The 20943-nt window shown below is 40.5% G+C and overlaps 1 protein-coding gene across 3 annotated transcripts in view; it reads right to left on the bottom strand.

Annotated features, from left to right (window-relative positions):
- The window catches only part of CWC22 (CWC22 spliceosome associated protein), a 60750-nt gene extending 42297 nt beyond the window's left edge, over positions 1-18453 (bottom strand). Inside the window, exons 1-3 of one of the 3 annotated variants that reach the window (XM_075529023.1) lie at positions 18243-18453; positions 4999-5132; positions 1006-1073 (exon numbers count right to left, since the gene is read on the bottom strand). In XM_075529023.1, the coding sequence (XP_075385138.1) occupies positions 1006-1073; positions 4999-5025 (95 nt within the window). In that variant the 5' untranslated portion in view covers positions 5026-5132; positions 18243-18453. Of the gene's footprint in view, positions 1-1005; positions 1074-4998; positions 5133-17486; positions 17990-18242 lie in introns of those variants that run through there. The other 2 variants (XM_075529025.1, XM_075529024.1) reach the window with 2 other exon arrangements.
- Positions 18454-20943: the final 2490 nt, after the last annotated feature.

The following is a 20943-nucleotide window of genomic DNA, read 5'->3' as shown; positions in this document are numbered from 1 at the left end:
TCCTAAAAAACCATATTCATCAACTGCTATTCTTCAAATTACATTAGCAAGACAGCAACGAGAATAGACTTACTCTATTAGCATGGAAAAAGAGCATCACATGTGTTGTTTAAATCTTCAAAGTCAATAAAACCAGAGAACATACACAGATCTACAATAATTTACTCATATAACTGCATCCTGTAGCTGGTATCAAACCATAACAATCAATATGATGGTTGTAAAGCAAAAGATTTCAGAGTCACTTAGCAAAGTGAAATAAAAACGCTATAGGAAATTCAGAGGAAGTCAGAAGACTGGAAGCAGTTTAGACAAGGCTTCCCCCTTCCTAAGTTCCTTTTAATGATCTTAGCTTACAACATGGCACAACTTAAGGCCTAAGATGAATGCATGGTGCACGCTAGTGGTAGCATTTTATGAACTAGACCATACATGATAAATGTATGTAAAAATCTCTCATAAATATGCAACTACGTAGAGATAGTGGCTGACAGCAGAAGCAGCACTTCTAATGCTGATTCCAACTCAGTTTTCCATTCACCAGCTCCCACTGTGCTCAGTGTCTGAGCTATTCAAACGATCCTTCGTCGCCTGACATATCACAAACTCCCGGAGCTATTTGCTGGAACGTGGAGTTCAAGGCGAATTCCTCCACTGTTGCCAGGTGCCATGGAGTCAGCTCCTCCCACAGCGACACAAGCACCAGCACCGGCCTGATCCTGTACCAGTCTCCTAACCGCAGTTATGTCTGAGCCACTGGTGCTGCCGCCGCCCTGCAAACTCCACCTAAAGCTTATTGAAGCAAACTGGCTGTCAAACCATGAAAAAGAAGTTGTTCATCCTAAAACCAGGGGCCTATGAGCTCATTTACTTCTTACATTTATTATAGAAACTTCCCAGTGTTTTATTAATTTATTTATAATAAACATAATGAATGTATTTCCATCGTTTTAATACAAATTTATTATTAAAAATTTTCATTTCAGAACAAATCAAAGTGCTTACCTGTCTTCTGGAGAGGAAGTCCTCTGATATGAATTATAGTTTTCCCTTCTGTCATGACCAGAAGAATGCTTCAAAGGAAAAAAGCAGAGGAGGCATTTCAAGTTTTATTTGCAAAGTTAAAAAAAACAGACAAGGAAATATGTACCTGGGATGATACAAAGTGCCTTAGAAATCACTTCACTTTAACAGAACCGCATGAGAGGGAACCAAATTTCACAGTTACACAAGGTAATGTTGGTTTCATCGTGTCATTTATGTTTTCCCCAGAAACAAAAATGCAAGGTAGGAAAAAATTCTCAAATTTAGGTATTCCCCAGTTCACATTTTCCTCCTAGATACTAAACTTTAAACTTAGACAGAGGGCTTTTGAACAGAGCTTCTCCTGGAAAACAAAACCCACAGGCCGCGTGTTTCCAGTGAAGAGCTGACTTTTGCGTTATGTTCACGTGCCATTATACTGCACTTCCCTCGTTTCCTTTGCTTTGAAAACCAAATTTTCATGTAGGTTACTAAGTCTACATTAAAACAAGCAGCCGGGGGAAAAACAACCCTCTCTATTAAAGACGCTTATTTACGAAAGTTCATTTTGTTTTCCATCAGCACTGTTTGAGTGTCTGCAACATATGGATGGCACTTTTCGAAAGGGAATGAAACACTGTTAAGGTACTGGTATGATGCCAGTTTCTTTGGAAAACGGACACGGAAATAAATAACTTCAAGGTACCATTACAAAGATACAGAAAATACAGTTTGAGGACATTATTCTAAAGAACAAATCAAATTAAAGAAACCAAAGTATTGATCCCTGTAGCCGATTTTATATACAATAAGCCAATACTCAGATTGACATGCTTTTGTTTGTGTTCTAAGATTTAAAGTAACTATAGCAAGAAGGTGAAAGGGTGGGGAGTATATTTGCTAAATGACCTCATCTTGAAATATAAGGTAAAAAAATAACTTGTTTTGCACATTTATATGCTTATCTACTTTTTTGGGAAACAGAAGCATTTAAAAACAGAAAACTACTGCACAGGGATGTAAACAGGCTCCCACTTTCTCTGGCTTTAGGATTACCAAAGTCATAGCAGTTCTGAGACTACCATTACAATTGCTAAAACAGTCTAACTACTGAGGTTGGAGGCTTGTGAACACTTAAGATAAAAATTTTAACTCAGAAGACAGGCTTCCTTGGAAGTCCACTTCTGAAAATGTATCTGCCACTGGCATTCCGTGGAGTACCATTCTATTCTGGCACACATGAAGTTGCTGTAATCAGAACTGACAGCGACTGGTGGTAATAAAACCTAAAGAGACGTAATCGAAATTTATGATTTAAAGTAGTCATGATTTTGGCTATTTTAAACTAAATGCAACCATATTAAAATCTTGTTCCGAGTGCATTTAAGAAAATTTAAAAAATTATTTTACTTAGCAACACAATGTTTAAGTGTTCAATACATACAATGTAGGGTTACATAAAACTTTCAAGATCTGAAACCAAATATGTACACGATTCACTTAATTGAAACTGGTAGCAGAAATCACAGTATTTCCTCATGACTTATTGCCAGCAATAACCTTCTTGTGCAGATAATTCTGAAGGATACAAATGATAGGAGGGATTCTCAGTACCCTTATGATATTGTTAAGAGAGAGACAATTATAAAGATCCCACAACTAAAAATATCAGATTATGCGTTCCAAATTTTTTCTCTTACAAGGCAGTCCACTTATTTTGATTATATTAGGGAGAAGGGCCTCAATTCTGTGCTAATGACTTTTAGCACATCTCCGCAACATCTGCTGTGAGCAAGAGGGAGAAACCAAAAATACAGAAGTTGTGAATCAGAAGGATTTTGTTAAATGTGATCAAATACCAAGTGATTGGCATAGAGAGGAAGGGTTAACAGTAGTGAGCAATCACCAAGGTACAGGAACTATGTGATAATGTTGGGGGAAGGATGTCAATTGAACTTTGGTGGATGGTTTAGGATATCACTAAATTGTTGAAAGCCATTCTTGGGGTGATCCAAATATCCCGAGTCTCTTCATTTCCCTTATCATGAAGTTTAGAGTATACGCTAGCATAATAGATAATATACAGTCAGGATTCCCATGAAAAATTCTCTGTTGTTCATTAAACAAAACAAATATGGTTTTGCATACACAGTTTCAGCTACAGGATACACGTGAGAAGGTGAGTGGGACAATAAGCCTGAAGAGAAGGCTATGAGCATCTGCTAGTCTTCAAAATCTAGAGAAAGGAGTACAACAAGCAGGGAGCTTGCTTTTACCTTGATAAGGAAGCTACAATAAGGCTCAAGGAACAACAACCAACCTGGGGAATCCTCAACTGAAGTGTCACGATTCTAAACAGTTGTGTCCTTAGGACATCAAGGAAAGATCTGAGCTTCAATGAGGTCAGAATAGGCCTGAAATGAATAAGTAAGTGGAAGTGTTTGTGGCTAACAGAGTGAAGGAAAGAGGCAAGATTACATGAAAATTAGCTGAGAAGATCAAGCTGATTAAAAACAGCCCCCTTCTTAGATTGGGGGTGGGGGTGAGGCGCTCTAGAGAGGACTGCCAGAACCATAAGCGTGCACCCGGAGAGTCAGGTTCTAAGGCAGCAGGAAAAAGCTTCTGAGAAAGACAGCAGCTCTTCGACTAACATGACTCAATTGAGAGAGTCCGCACTGCAAAGGAGGGCTTTTGTCTTTAAGAGTCCAGGTCCTAATACAGAGGGTGTCATCTACTAGGCTGTCCTGGAGAAGTGTAACCGTTAGTGTGACACTGGACCAGAGTAGGATTCAATATGCGAAAGTATCTAGTCATAGATGGAACCTTCGTGAGAAACCCACTTACCCTCACCTACTGGAAATACACTGGCAGAGGCTACCTGCCAGTGGAAGGTGGAAAGGATAGCAGCAGGGAGACCTGCCTTAGTCCACAGGTCTATTTTTTCAGTCTATTAAGAACTCTCTACACACCAGGCCATGAACCAGTTGCCAACTGTCAGTCTACTGGTACGCCTTAAAGGAGAACCTTTTATGAGGCAGATGATGGAGGAATGAAATGAGGAATGGTTATATTTATTTGCAGATTAACAATCACACAATACACATTCCTCTTTACTTATTTCTAGGCCCAGGAAGTGGTGGATGGGGATGACAATGTAGATCCCTGTAGTTGACATTCTCTTCAAACAAGTACACTCATATACAGAGGAACCGTTCTGAAAACAGCTGGAGTCAACGGTGTCTCTGACTGCTCTGATCTCATCTCCTAACCTTCTTTTTCACAAGCTGCACCAGTCACACTTAGCATCTGGCCCCTGTGCTTGCTGTTCTCACTGCCTGGCACACTCTTCCTGCAGGGAGCTACACAGCTAACTCCTGCATTTCTTTGCCTCTGTCAAATGGCTACCTTCTCAATGGGTCCTACTTTCCCCTCAAAGAATGTTAAAATCCACTAGCATGTAAATTCCACGAGAACAAAGCTTTCTTTTTCCAGTTTTACTCAAATAAAGTACCAAGGACAGTGACTTGGACATACCAATTCAATAAATATGTGTTGACTAGATGACCAGTTACAGACTAAAAAGCTCATTTATCAATATAAAAAGGCACTAAGACGTTCCACCGGCGAAACATGTGGACAGTGAGACCAAGGAAAGGAGGGAATCCGTCTTTCAATTCCTGTTGACTCAGAAGAGTAGACTGCAAAGTTCTGTAATTTCTTTCTCTTTTGCATAAGCTTACTCACACGCACGTCCTTGATTTGTGCAGGCACTAATGCATGCACACACACACACACACACACAGACAGAATGCTCTCTTGTCCACTCTCACTCTCAGCTGGCCAAGTGTGTCCATTAAATAATGCATAATCTCTACTGGATGGTTCCAGTGGTACAATGATATAGATGTCTTTTGCTTAAAGATGAGGAAACAGACTGCAAGTTTACTTTATCTATTATAAGATGTAAGCACTTACTTTTATCTGTGCCACACTACTTTTCATTTTCTGTTGCCAACTGTCTTGATCTAACGACCCTTAAATTCTTGCAAACAACAAGTACCAAATCGCCTGGATCGCTTGAGTGTATCTTTCCTGCTTGCAGTCATCACCTAGAAAATATACCAAAGAAAGCCAATAAGCAAAGAGATACACAATAACTGAAGTTTTTTTTTAAATCAGTAAATCCTTTAGTTCCATGATGCTCTGAAATGAAATAGAAAAACAAAATGAAAATAGAAAAAAAATTGTATGAAGAAAGTAGCACTTAGGGGAGATCGAGGCAATACCATACACACAATTACCTCGTTACATTTTATTTCAGAGCATCGTGGGCCACAAAAAGTTACCTCGGGGGCTGCATGCGGCTCACAAGCCACCAGTTTGACAGCCCTGCACAAGAGAACCCCTCAAAACCAAAAACTCACTGTAACCGAGTTGATTCGGACTCATAGCAAACTTGTCATGCTGCCGCTGTGGGTTTCAGACACTACCTCTTCATGGGAGAGAAAACCTGAGTAATGTGTCTGATATTGAGAGAAATGAATCAACTTAAAAATAGATGCCCAATAACTTTATTCAAACTATCCCCGTGAAAGCACCTGGTACCTACATCCAAAAATAATTATCCTGGTATTTTAATAATGGATGTAATAGCTTATCAGAGACGGGGAACAGGAAGCAAATAATGAACAGGGAAAAGTGCCTTAGAAATGAGTGTGATGATGTACACGCAACTCTTAAAAACAACACAACTGTGAAAGTATATGATATGTGAGTCTCATACTAATGGGAAAAAAAATCTATGTAACTGAATTCTATAAACTGAATGGAGCACATCCAATGTTTCATATAAAGTATGAAATCTCTATTATTCTTAATATAATTACTCAGGTTAAGTGTATTTTACAAGGAAATATAAAGTACTAAAACTAAAATAATATAATTCAATGTGATCAAAAGCATTAAAACTACATACATACACTTGACAATTACGTATTTGACTGACACTAAACCTAGTTAATTGTTAATATTAAACTGTTAAAGTAAAATCAGTGATTTTTACAAAATTCTGAATCAATAGTTATATGTGTATAGAACTGCCATTCAAGCATTTTACTGGAGCCACAAATTTAAATGGTTTATAGTCTAAGGTAATGAAATCACACAAAAAAATGCAAAAAAATTGTAAAATAATTAGAAGTTAGTAAATAGTAAACATAGTAAAAGACTATGCCCCCTAGTAACAGAATAAAATCGGGAAATTTTTCGTGAAAAATATAGTGCAAGAATGTGCATTATTGGTCATCTAATTCAATTCCTTCTTAATAAAAGCGAGAACACTGGAGCTAAGTCATTTCAATGCTGTAAGTTACAATACTAGTTAGCTGCAGGCATGTAAATAGAAACCTAGTCTAGTGGTGCCCAGTTAAATGTTGCTTTCACAAGACCACAGGTTAGATACGCTATACCCAATTAGTCTTGACATGCTATAAAGCAATGTAGGGTTGATTTTGTGGTTGGGAAGTACACAAATCATTAAATCAAGAAAATTTTCTATTACAATGGTTAACATGGCTTTAAAATCAGTAAAGGAATATATGTAAGATTCCTTTAAAGCCTTAATCTATGAAATGTAATTTTAATCTAAAACACACCATAGTTTGTGTTTACAACTGCCAACGTGTCTAACTTTATAGAGGGGGGCCATGTACAGCAGGGTTCTTCTAAAGTTAATTAATTAGTAAGCAATGTCCAGACTTGATTTTGACTGGCAAGATGGCCCCCAACCTTTTCTTGTTTTTGCTGTTTTGCTTCCTGGTTGATTTGTTTTGTTTTAAGAGTTGCTCTGATCCTGAGCCTTAAAGACCATAAAACAGCCAGTCTAAGAATATTATCATGTCAACAACTCTGGTACTTTTGTTTAAATTCCATTTCAGAACAACTGTTCCTATTGTTTCAACTCACATAAACAATTTAGAATAAGAATAATAATTCGTAAGATCAGTCTCGGGGGATGGGGTATGTATGAGCCATTTAGTGCCTCTTATCTTATTAGTCTATTCTGATATAAACAAAGACTCGCCTACTAAACTTGTGTTACCAAGTAAGTCTCCAGGAATTGATGAAATATCAACTGAAATGTCTCAACAAGCTGATGAAGCACTGGAGGCGCTCATTTGCTTATGTCAGGAAATTTGGAAGATAGCTACTTGACCAACTAACTGGAAAAGGTCCACATTTTTACCCATTTCAGAGAAAGGTGACCCAAACAGAATGTTCACATTATAAAACAGTATCACTGATATCACATGCAGCTATCGTGCAACAACATTTGAAGCAGAACATTGACAGGGAACTCTCAGGGTTCAGACTGGATTTAGAAAAAGATGTCAGATGGATCTTGGCTCAAAGCAGAGAACATAGAAAGATGTTTACTTGTGTTTTATTGACTATGCCAAGGTATTCAAGTGTGTGGGTCTTACACTATGGATGACCTTGAGAAGAATGGGAATTCCAGAACACTTTATAGTGTTCCTGTGGAACGTAAACATGGATCATGAGGCAGATGTGCAAACAGAACAATACTGCATGGTTTAAAATCAGGAAAGGTGTCGAAGTTGGATCTTCTCACCATTCTTAGTCATTTCAGTTATATTATACACTAAGTAATTAGAAGGGCTGGACTGTGTGAAGAGTACTGAAAAGCAAGGATGGTACTTTGCGGACTACGGTGAGCCTGACTCAAACCATGGTATTTTAATTACAACAAATGCATGTGAACAATGGATATTGAATACGGAAGACTGAAGAAGAGTGGGTGCATCTGAATTGTGGTGCTGGTAAAGAATATTCAAAATAGCAAGGGCTGCTAAAAGAACAAACAGCAGTTTCAGAAGTGGGGCTAGAGTGTTTCTTAGAGGCCAGGGTAGCAAGACTTCATCTCACATACTTTGAACATGTTGCCAGGAGAGACCAATCCCTGGAGAAAGGCATTATGCTGGGAAAAGCAGAGGAGCAGGGAAAGAGGCAGGCCCTCAGGGGGATGGACTGGCACGGCGGCTGCAGCCACGGGCTCCAGCACGGAAGAACTGTGAAGACGGTGCAGGACCGGGCAGGGTTTCGTCCTGTGGCGTATAAGGTCCCTATGGATCACAACCAATTCCATCGTACCTAACAACAACAACTAAACAGCAAATAAAATAATAATTGCTTCACTGGGAAAAGGAAGTAGACCTTAACGGATTAAACTAACAAAAGTCCTGGTTCACGTGATGCTCACAATCTAGCTGTAAGGCTCAAATCTTCAATGATCAACAAGGGGCCAATGCACATTTCACACAAATCATGAAATGCATCACGATTTCCTCACCTTAAAGGCCCAAGCAAACCCACTGCTATTGGGCCAATGGCCACTCACAGCAACCGTGCAGGACAGAGGGAGGGCTGCTCTAGGGGGTTTCCTGGCTGACAATCATCACAGGAGAAGACTGCCACAGTGAATGTTCTGTGATCGCTCAAGCAAGCCAATCTATTCCAACACCAGCACCAATGCAGGCTGAAATGGAGCCATCCAGATGACAGGATGTTTATAAATTGCTACTTTGAAAAGATAAAAAATGAAAACTTGAGAGGGGAAAACAAAGGCAGTGGGTGTCTACAGCAAAAGGCCAGTCTTGTTAGTGCACATAAAGCATGAGGAGAACAAACGTTTTGAATGGGAACCTCATTTGTTGGCTGCAAACCTTTACAAAAGCCACCAAGCATTATCTTCAATAATTTAAATATAGCTATGTATGGCTCCATTGTGGAAAACATCATTCTACATGATTAGTAGAAGCTTGTACCTTTAGTCTCGATGTTCTAAAAATTCTCATTCTTGTCAAGTCCCGTATATAACTAATTCTTCAGATAAAAGCAAATTTGAGTTCGTAATCTATATTCAAATCAATGGCAAAAGTCACTTGGTTATTATTTCAGAAACACTAATTATAGATTATGATAAATAAGAGATAGTATGATAAGCCTAATTCTAGAGTTCGTCCTTGTTGCCATGGCCAAAAATGTGATCCCAGAGTCTGAAAGTACTGTTGTGCCGTTGCTGTGATACCAAAGGACTCAACACACGCTCGATCACACAACATAAAGGACCAGAAAGCATGGTGCTAGAGCCCAGAACTACTACCATTACAAGTCTGGCACCCATTGAACAGAGTACTGCACAGATTGAACACCTTTCCAGATGATAATGGTCCAACATTCAGCTTAAGCTAGGTAACCACAAAAAGGGTATTCATAAATTAAAAACACCCTGATGACAACTCTGAAGAACTATTTAACACTTGAAACAGAAACCAGTTATAAAACGAATTCCACTAACTTGCAAAACAGAAACCTATGCCAGTCCAAATCATCTGTTCCAAAGTCAGATGACAAACTAGTTCCTGAGATATGGCCACAGACTGCTTCAGCATCACCCTAAAATTACAAATCCTGCCTAAGCCCTGACAAGGGTTCTCTGGGTTGCTCTCTCATACTACAAACTCTGTAATAAATTCTTTCCCCTCGTTCCTGTTTAATACGCCCTACAATTCCCCACTGTGTGCTTGTTCCCTTGCTGCTACAGTGAATTAAAATTAACTTTGATTGCCGGTGGACTTTAACATACAGGACAAAATATCCAGTAATACAGAGGGTTTAAAAACAAGAGAGGAATAGATGCTATCGAATAAAATAAGCTTAAGAGTTATAACAATAAATGCAATATATTTGCTAAGATCCTGATTTGAACAATCTGCTGTACTCTATAAAGGCATTTATTTATACAATAGAACCCTATGTGAACTTGAATCCAACAGGAACCCAATTAACCAGTGTTCTCTACCTGCCCTTTTTCTAATGAAGCTCCATCTCTGCATAAAGGACAAAACATGGAAAGAGAACACTTCTCAATCCAGCAAGATTATGAAACTGCTGTTCAATTAAGTGTTTTAAAAGGCAAGCATTTGGGAGGATCGACCATATATACAATAGCTCTGTAACAAAATAACTTACCATCTACATTAATAGATTTTATATCCAATTAAAATCATGTTGCTGAGATATCCAAAGAGTAACTACATTTATATTTAGAAGCATAATAAATAATAAGTCAATGTAGCCACAAAGAGCCTCTGCTAATAATCACTTCAATTACACAGCCTTCTTTGATCCTCAGGATTACTGTGTAGTGATTTCTAGCCCTATTTTTTCCAAGATGAGAACTGAGAATGCAGAGAGCTGATGCAACCTGCCTAAGGTGCACAGCGAATGAACAGCAGATAAAAGTCAAAGCAAGGTGTATCCAATGTCAAAAACTATCTGATACTGAAACCAATGACAATGCCAACTTTAATAAACTGATGCAGGATTATTGTTGGTACCACTGAGTGTGCTGACTCAAAGCAACCCTACGTACAACAGAAGGAAACATCGCTCGCTGCTGCGCCAGCCTCATTGTGGAAGCCACTGTGTCAAACCATCTCATGAAGACTGTCCTCTTGTTCACTTCACCCAACTAGGAAATAATCAAATGTAAATGAGTACAGTCTCTATTATCTAAATTTCCCTATCCTAATCAATTCCTCCACAGTTTGGAGAACACAAATGTGGAGGTGTTGGACTGCTAGCCTCAAGGTCCAAAGATCAAATCTCCTAGCTGCTTAATGTTAGAAAGATGGGGCCGTCTGCTGTCATAAATATTTAATAACCCTGCAGTTACTCAGAAACCCTGTAGTGCAGGGCTAGAGAACGTCCAGCAATACCAGCCAACATCGTGCAGCTCACCAAAGAGAAGCAGTTCCAACCATCACATTAGAGGTGAGTTAATTAAATGCTCAGCTAGTATGGCCTGAGAATGATATTAAAATTAATTGAAAAAAGGTCCCCTACCCGTGTTGTACACATAGGGTCACTAAGTGGGAATCAACTTGAAGGCAGTTGCCAGGTTTGGGTTCTTCATAGAATGAAGCACTTCTTTTCAACAAGCTAAGTTGTAAGGATTTCTTTATATACCATGCCTAGAATTTGCTGTGACCAGGTACAAGATGAAAAAATAAATCACCTAACTTAGATTACGCATTTTCCCTTGTTTCCTTCGCCTCCTTGTTTTAAACCCATTTTTTCCTCAAGTCAATTCCAACTCAGAGCAACTTCATCTAGGGTTTCTGAGACTGTGGCTCTCTACAGGAGCAGGCAGCCTCATTTTTCTCCTGCGGAGTGACTAGCGAGGTGATGGCTAACAACCCAATCAATGTTCATGCCACAGCTCCTTCTCAACTGCTTACCCAAAACAACAGCAAAGTGCACCGCTATGTGTTTTAAGTTATGCTACGCAAACTTTAATGAGCTTTCTTTCTAATCAGTGTCATCTTTCCCCTTTTGATCCTTTAACCTTCATGGTTTCTGATAATCAAGTATAATCAATCATATTCCTGTGGCCGAAAATTTGAGTATGAAATTGACAATGCTGCAGGCTGCCGAGTTCTAGTCAAAAGAAAAAAAATGCATAAAATACTATCATCATCCAGATACATACAGGATATGCCTGTAGAAAAACTCTAACTGGAAATTCCTGCAACGAGAGCCATTTATCTAGTTATAGCTCTTGCTGCCCTCCTGAACATCGCTGTGTGGATTTTATGATGAATTATTAAATTTCTTTTTCCTTGTCACAGTATACAACACAGCAAAACCACTTGCTATCCCAAACAGGGAGGACATTGTATCTTGAAACGTCGGGCTGAAAGGACCTGTTTTAAAATAATGAAGATTTTTCAATCTGTCAATTCCTGGAGGCATTGCAAAGCAAAATGTTTAATAACATTTAGAAGGAACACTTTAGTTTGTTAAGTGGAAGCTATGTAATTGTAAGTTCTGCAATTATGTCAAGAGTGTAAAAAATGAGAAAACATTCCACCAAGTGCTGAAATGCACTGCTTTCTCGGTGATTTCGGGAAGAGAACTTCTGCTACTGTCCCTCAGGAGTCCCCTGGGCCCATGTTAGGGAAATGCATAGAAACGTCATTTTAAAAAGTTGACTAAAAGGAAGTCAACAAGATGGACTGCCTTTGCCTTGCTCTTCTGCAGCCCACATAGTAACAGCAGGTGTGGTGAATTTCAAATATTTTAACAGCAAAAAAAAAAAAAAATCCACCCTAGTTGCGCAACAGGGAAAATGGTAACATTAAACAACAAAGTAAAAACTGGTTTCAATGTATTCCAAATATAACAGAAAAATCCCCAAACAAGAGCTAAGCTTCAAAATGATTTCCCCAAATATCAATGATCTACATAAACCCCCTCCCAGGGGGACAGACAACAGAAAAGTGGATGAAGGGAGACAGCGGTCAGTGTAAGACATGAAAAAAATGATAAATTATCAAGGTTTCATGAGGAAGGTAGAATGGGGGAGGGAGGAAATGAGGGGATACCGAGAGCTAAAGTAGAAAGAAAATGTTCTGGAAATAATGGCAACATGTACAAATGCGCTTGATACAATGGATGTATGGATTGTCTTTAAAACCTTACGAATGTCCAATAAAATGGTTTTTTAAAGTGTAGGAATGCAGCCTATTTGCTCGTGCCACTAAAGTCAAAATCTATGGGGATACTGGTTTTTGATGGAGGCACAAGGGAGGGGCTGGAGTAGTAGGCGAGGCATTCCAAGTCTTAGCTTATTGGAGAGAGCTGAGGAGATGTTGGAGACATTAAGAGATCTTTCAGGGACAACAAAGTGTGGAGGCAGTGATGGTTAAATACCTCACATTCTGCCTTCTCAAAAGAAAAGTATTGCATCAAAGAAATGCAAATTCCAACCACAATGCTAAGGATGCAGAAAAAGGGCACTGGTTTCATACATGCAATGATAAGTCATTTTTAGTAAAACGAGTCCACTTAGAAAGAGAATGTTTGCAAACTGATTGTGGTAGCAATTGTACAATTCTGCTTGACGTGCTTGAACAAGGGAATGATATATATTTAAGTGTACTCAAAAGTCAAACTTTTTTATTTGGTTAAGAGAACCAAATAATGTGTACTTAGCAAGTAAATACTGAACTTCTAGTTCAAAAACAATTATTTTCCTTGTCAGGGACCACATAAAGATATGGTCACATTCTTCACCACTATATGACAAGGTGCGTATGACGTTACCATTATCTGCACTGAAGAAAAATGTCTTGATTTAGGAAACCACTTGCTTGCATTTTTTAGTTGTTTTTTAATATATGCAGACTAAGAAACTTGTCCCATGATATGCCACATCATGATACAATTCCGTGAAGGGAAACGTTTCTTTGGCTCTTCTACTGTATCTCCAGGACCCCTGGTGGCAGAGTGGACTTCGAGTTGGGCTGCTAACCACAAGGTTAGCAATTCAAAACCAACAGGCACTCCAGGTGTGAATGATTAGGCTTTCTACTCCTGTGAAGTGTCTCAGAAACTCTAAGGGGCAGTTCTACTCTGTCCTATAGGGTCCCTCTGAGTTCAAATTGATTCAATGGCAGTGAGTTTGATTTTTCTGTTTCCTTAACTCCCATCAAACGCCTGGGTGATACCATGGAAACTGAGTATGTGAAACACTAATAGGGGGAAATGGTCGATTTGGTAACCAAACCAGAGAGAATTCCTGGGACTGTCAAAGAAAATCACCAGGGAAGCACATTTGATTTAGGTCTCTGTGCCTAAAGTGGCAGAAGCTTCGGCAAAAAGACCAGTGAACAGAGCCAAGGAGCCAGCTACACCAAGATCAGAAGACAAGGCAGAGATCATGGGACAGTACAGTGGAGTGGCAGGTGGGCTTTCTGGCTAGCAGAAGCCAAGGGACCACGTGGGTCAAAGGCTGAGGACCACAGAGAGATTTGGCTCCTGGCTGAGAGGTGCTAGTATGGACCCATGATTGTACAACGTTTTCCGATCCTGGCTTGTCAACTCCCCTAATAAACCCTCTTCACTGTACAGTCTGAGTTCTGAGTGGCCTTAGAAGGAATGATTAAGCCCAGCAGAAAAGTAGTGTCAAAGAAGGAACAGGTGGGTGTCAGAACAGGGTCAAAGAAGGGTGGAGGGTGGACACAAGGCAGACCCTAGTCACTATTTGGCAATTGGTCTTGGCTGCTGTGGAGATGAACTGTCCCTAAAGCCAGTGGAGGTCAGTTGTGGCCACCATGTCATTTACTCGATGCTGTATTGTGATCACACAGGTCCATGTCAAGAAAATAGAACATTTCCGTTCCTTTCTGAAGAGTCACTAGGTACAAGTCCACCTCTTTTCTGCAATTTTGAATTTTTAAAAACTCTGAAAATAGTTTGTTTTTTTTAAGCATGTGGCAAATTTATTTGAATCTCAGACTTAATGTGATTTTTGAAATGCCTTACACAAAGTTAATGGATTTGAGTATAAGGTATTGCCCGACTCCAACAGTGTTACTTACTAATATATGTACTGCGTTTCTTCTCTAACATGTGAAAATCTCAGAACGTTGAAGTAGTTCTTTTATGCAGTATTTCTTTAGTGTTTGATAATACTAACCCCTGAACACCTCACTTGATGACTTACTAGGCATTCACATTCATCTTGTTTTCCTATTTCTTTTTCTCTCTCTTCCTTTAATATTCATTATTTCTCTGAGTTCACTCTGTACTCAGGAATGTGTGTCACTGCTGATTCACAAGAATTCCTGGGTAAGTATTACTATATCTTTTGTTTCCATATTGTCTTCATAGATCATCTTTATCCCTTAGTTTCAACATGAGATTTGACATTTTCTCCAGTCAGATTTGTTTACAGTCCCTAGTCTTTATGTCCAATTGACTACTGGAAACATCTACTTGGATATCCTAAAAGAAGTGATTGAGAAAAACACTTTCAGAAGGGGCAGGAAATAAGGTAAGCCATTGAGAGGGATTTGTTTGATATGTGAAGTTGTTCAGTACAAAAATGATAACTGGTATGTAAACCCACCTAATTCATAATAAAAAGTTCTGGGAGGAAAAACAAAAGAATTAGTTTCGTCCACTCCACCCGAAAACTCTCTGTATTTCGATAACTTTCAAACTAATAAGCACCACAGACATGTTGATTCCCCTATTAATTCTACTTCTTAGAATCAACAGGCTGTTTGTCATCAGCTACATTAAAACGGTGCTGTACGATGGGAAAATAACTGTGCTAATAGAGGGCAGGTAGAAATGCTGGACTTAGTCCAACCAGCTACATGAATGAGTTAGGTTCCCAAAGAGGTTAGGCAGAAGTCTACCAGGAGGTTTCTCACTTCTCTTAGCTAACTCATTCTACCATTCTGCTGTTGGCAGGCAGCAGTGACCTCATGTGGCAGAGGTGAATGGCCCAGTAGGGGTTTCTAGGTAGCAATTTTACCAAAGCAGATCACCAAGTCTCCTTCCTGTACTTATGAGGTGGGTTCAGGCCACCAACCTTTGGGTTAGCAGCCAAGCACGTAAGCATCGCACCACCAGGATTCCTTTCTATGCTCATAGGAACTAGGTCTTTATATATATATATATATATATATATATATATATATATATATATATATATCAGATCAGGGTAGTCTGGGCCCTCTTTTTGGTATGTATCCACCCACTGGCAAAGACTGGTTAATTAATACCTAATATCCAAAATTCACTACTATGCATTCATGTCCCCAATCGCAGGACCCTGCAGGATAGAGTATAAGAGCCCCTCTGAGTTTGAGGCTATAAATCTTTATGGAAACAGAAAACATCACTTTCTCCCAAGGAGCAGCTGGAGAGTTAATCCATGCTGCCACGCAGGCTCCTGGTTAGTAGCTAGTATGACTATAAATTGCAAAATTCACTGCAATCCTTTCCTGATTAAATAGTTCAGATGTTCAATCTGCAAAAAAAAAAAAAATTCCTTGAAAAGTGTGTATTTCGTTACAATAAAATGCCTCCAAATTGCCCATCTGGATCAGTAAACACTGAGAAAAAGTACTTAGGATAGAAGAACTAAGGCTAGATGCTAACAGAAAGGAACATGGCAAAAACCTACTGTTCCAACACTCTCCCGTACTCACTCTCATACGTAAGCGAAAAAGTAGGCAAAGCCACAAGGGAGTCATCAGTGGGATGAAGTAGATTACCAATAAGCACTTCTTACACTAGTTCTAATCCAAGTGGTTAACAATCAAAATCTAACATTCTTGTTGCACTTCCTGGTGCCCTTGTGTCCTCCCTCAAGTGGCGTCAGGTTCAGGTCACTCAGCAATGTACAATCATCAGGGAGGAGGTAACCGTCAGCCAGTTAGGAAAACTGGCTTAGGAAATGCAGTTAAGTAGCCAAGGGTCTGAATTCCAGCAGTGGTCAGAGATAAACTATGCCAACCAGCTGGGGAGGGTGGCAGCTGATTCTGGAAAACAAAACGAAGTCAGGCAAAACAGAAGACATGGTCCCCAAAGGAAACAGGGATGAGAAAATGCCAGACAGTTTATTAATCAGCACACTAATGGGCTCCCACTCCTGTTTCTGATTCAATAGGGCTGGGGTGAGGCCCAACCATAAGCCATGTTAACAAATTCCTGGGAGATACTGATGTTGTTGCTTGGAAAGACACTTGCAGAGCCACTGGGCCAGGATGTGCAGTCAGGGGGTTTGGCCTCTGATAGAAAAGCAAGTAGGAGCACAGCAACACCCTAGTATAACGGGTAACCAGGTGCTCTCTGGTCAATTCCAACTCTGGCGACCTCATGGGTATCAGTGCAGAACTGTATTCGATAGGGTTGTCAATGGTTGCTTTTGGAGAATAGAATGCCAGCCCTGTCTTCCACAAGTTGCAGTCTATGAGCTGAGAAAGGCTCCATAAAAAGAGCCTGTGCACTTAATAGTGGAAGGGACACATGCAAAACCTAGGAAGGGGAACTGAGGCACAGTAACAGTAGTAACGGCGGCAACTGTAACAGTTGTTTAACAGCAACTCTATACACCAAACTAGTTGTTTATTACCTAATATACAGTATTTTCCTGCATCTTCAAAACAGTCTAACAAGAAAGTTATTATCTACATTTGCAGATAAGGAAGCTGAGACACTTAAGGTAACAGACCTATTAAATGTCAGACCAAGACTGAAACCATTCAAGTACCATTACCCAGCTCAGTACCAGGGTACTGAGTACCTCGGTAAGGGCACAGCCTGCAGGAACAGTGAATCAGTTTTAATGCCACTTTGAAAGTTGCTTTTATGTAGAAGAATAATTGAAGCTAACTTCTGAATTGGCAGGCAGTACTAAAACAAGGGAAGCCTAAATACAATTCAGGAATAGGCAAGTTGACCGGGACCTGCTGTTTCTAGTCTGTGACATCTGACCAAGTCAAGGGTACTCTTACAACACTCAATCACACCAATGCTTGCCTTCTGGATCAGCCTTTCCCAAGACCTCCGTCGCCACTTACCTCAAAGAACTGCTATGTGGGTTACATGAAGAAATAAAGCGATCACTGAAATTAGACTCCGTAAGGTTAACACGCGATTACCATTACATACAAAAAATGTATTGCTGGATCTGGAACTCAGAGGATGGGTAGGCACTGGAGACCCGAAACTGGAAGGTGGTTCAAGTTATCAAGGGTGAGCATGACGGAGGAAGAACACATTTAATAAGAAACGAGTCTTCGGACCGACCCACCAAGAAGTATCTGTATTTGGTTGACAGATTGAGGGAAAAGAAACTGACGAGATTTTAATTAAGTAGTCGGGGATATGAAGTCGGAAGGGGGCGGAAGTGTGTTCACTTCCACTTGTTTAAGAACTAGTTTGCCAACCCCACCCCCCACGAACCCAGGACTCTGAAGACAAGGGCGTCGGAAGGCCCAGCAGGCAGGGAGGCTTAACTCCCCGACGCCCGAGCCTCACGCTGTGCGGGGACGGAGGGTCCAGCGCCGCTGCTCGGCGTTAGTGAAATGGTAGAAAACAGCGCAAGTGCCTCAAAAGGGAGCTAGGTCCGCGCGCGAAGGCGGGAAGCTGGTTCTCCGCACCCCGGCCACCCTCCGCACCCGCTCGGCCCGCGCCCACAGCCCCACTTCGCGGGCCCGTCACCGCCTCGACAAACTGGCAGGCCCGCACCCTCCTGGGCCACTTCCGCCTCCCGCCGTCCAAGAAAACGTAACCGGCCCGCGGCCGGCCACGAGTCTGTAGAATTGGGTCATTACCTAGCGCTCCTCCGCGTCGCCATCACACCGGAAGTACGTCACTTCCCGCGCCCAGACGCGGCCTAGAAGGAGGGCGGGGCGTGACAGTCCTTAAAAATTAGCTGTATTATGCTACACTTTGGGCTTATTTTAAATACTATCTTTTATGATTACATTCAAATAATTTTTTCCGTCTACATCTCACCCTTACTAAGATGGCAACTAACTTCCCGGTCAGTCGCTGCCAGGACGAGCGGAAGTAAGCAGTTGCGCAAGGGGAGCTTTGGCCCGAGGCCGCGGTGTGTGATGGGAAATGTAGTCCTTGGTAAGCGTCAGCGGGCGCATCCAAGAAACGTGGCCCATTCACCTCCCATAAGGAGTTACTTTCTGGGAAACCCACTGGGGCATTTCTACCTTGTTTTATAGAGTCGCCCTGAGTGGGAATCGACTCGATGGCAGTGAGTTTAGTATTGCTGTTTTTGCAATAGGGTCCCCATGGGTTGGAATCAACTTTATGGGCAGTGGATTTTTTTACAACATTTTTTTAAATAAAGTTTTATTGGGATATAGTCCAAATATATAATTCAATAGTTGGATCATATCAAGAAGTTCTGTACAATAACTATCACAATAAGTGTTATAACATTTTATTTTTTCTTGTGCTACTTGTTATTACATGATAAGATGTTAGATTTCAGCCTAGTTACATGTGTCATAAATCATAATCCACTTTCCAATGTATTCTGTATGATAGCACGGGTATTCACATCCCTGGTCTATCTTCACAGGGGATTCACCAGAGGTTTCCTCTGTATCTATTTCCCATTTACTTTTTGTTAACTGCTAGAACATGGAGATGTATCAAAAAGGGGATCAAATCAGATGCTACATTTTAATTTACATTAATCATCTCTATAGTGCTCTTTCATAACCAGGCTATTCACATCTCTCGACTACGGTCACCAAAGGGATTAATCTATGTGTAGATCCTTCAAATGGATTTGGGCTTCCACTGCCATCCATACTCTTCTGCAAACCAGGTGTTTATAATTTAAGGTCTTATACCTCCTTCAGATTTGGATTATATTATTGACAATCCTTGGATCACACATGCTGGTGTTTTTCTTCCATGTGAACTTAGCTGACAATTCACTGCTTGTTTAAAAACAAGCCTTTAAGACCCCAGATGCTATTCTTTCTGATACCTGAGCACAATCTAGTTTCTTCACCACATTCTGTTGTAGTACCCATATTTTTAGTGATCTCATCATGAGGGTTTTGGCTACTTTTATTTGTAACTATTTTCTGTGGTTGGAATAAAAATACTAAGAGCCACTTTTCCATGAAAACCTTAACAGCAGACAACTAACATTCAGGCTTCTCACAAAATTTGGCCAAGAGCCTATTAAGCTTTCCAAAATGCATATAAAGTTCCAGGATTTCAAGCTCAAGTGGGAGAATCCATCAACTCAATCCACTGCTTTCCAGCAACTATATATAGAGTTTCCAAAATTAAATCTTATGGGAGCAAATAATTTCATCTTTGTTTTCTGAAGGACACTGGTGAGTTTGAACCACCCAGCTTGAGGTTGACAAACCAACACCTCCAAAGGGGAGAATCCAAAACAAAGCCATACAGTCAATTCCAGCTCATAGTGATCTTATGCAGAGTTTCCAAGACTGTACATCTTTATGAGAACAGAAAAGGTCATCTTTCTCCTATGGAGCAGCTGGTAGACTTGAACCATGGACCTTGTGGTTAGCAGTCAAACACGTATCCTAAATACTACTCCAAAAAAACTCCAAAATCACCGCCATTGAGTAGATTCCAACTCATACTGAGCCTACAGGACAGTATAGAACTGCCTCTGTGGGTTTCAAAGACATCTAGCTCAGAAGCAAAAAAGCCCACATGGAAGAAGCACACCGGCCAGTGTGATCATGAGGTGCCAAGGGACCAGGTATAAGGCATCATGCAAAAAAAAAAGATATATGTGTGTGTATGTATATATATGTGTGTGTGTGTATGTATGTGTATATGTGTGTATATGTATATATATGTATATATATACCATATTAAATGAAGGGGGAGGTGCAGAGTGGAGACCCAAGGCCCAAGTGTCGGCCAATGGAGATCCCCTCATAGAGGGGTTTAGGAGAGGAGATGGGTCAGTCAGGGTGCGAGGTAGTACCGATGAAGAACACAGCTTTCCCCCAGATCCTGGATGCTTCCTCCCTGCAACTACCATGATCCAAATTCTACCTTGCAGGGCTGGATAGGGCAGAGGCTGTACACTGGTACATATGAGGGCTGGAGGTACAGGGAATCCAGGGTGGATGATACCTTCAGGACCAAGGGTGTGAGGGACGATGCTGGGAGAGTGGAGGGTGAGTGGGTTGGAAAGGGGGAACTGATTACAAGGATCCACATGTGACCTCTTCCCTGGGAGAGGGACAGCAGAGAAGGGGGGGAAGGGTGACTCCGGATAGGGCAAGATATGACAAAATAACGATGTATAAATTACCAAGGGCACATGAGGGAGGGGGGAAAGGGGAGGGAGGGGGAAAATAAAGAGGACCTGATGCAAAGGACTTAAGTGGAGAGCAAATGCTTTGAGAATGATTGGGGCAGGGAATATATGGATGTGCTTTATACAATTTATGTATGTATATGTATGGATTGTGATAAGAGTTGTATGAGTCCCTAATAAAATGTAAAAAA

The sequence above is a fragment of the Tenrec ecaudatus genome, chromosome 13 (genome assembly GCF_050624435.1).
Source record: "Tenrec ecaudatus isolate mTenEca1 chromosome 13, mTenEca1.hap1, whole genome shotgun sequence".
NCBI lineage: Eukaryota > Metazoa > Chordata > Mammalia > Afrosoricida > Tenrecidae > Tenrec > Tenrec ecaudatus.
This window is presented reverse-complemented; position numbering and strand designations above follow the sequence as displayed.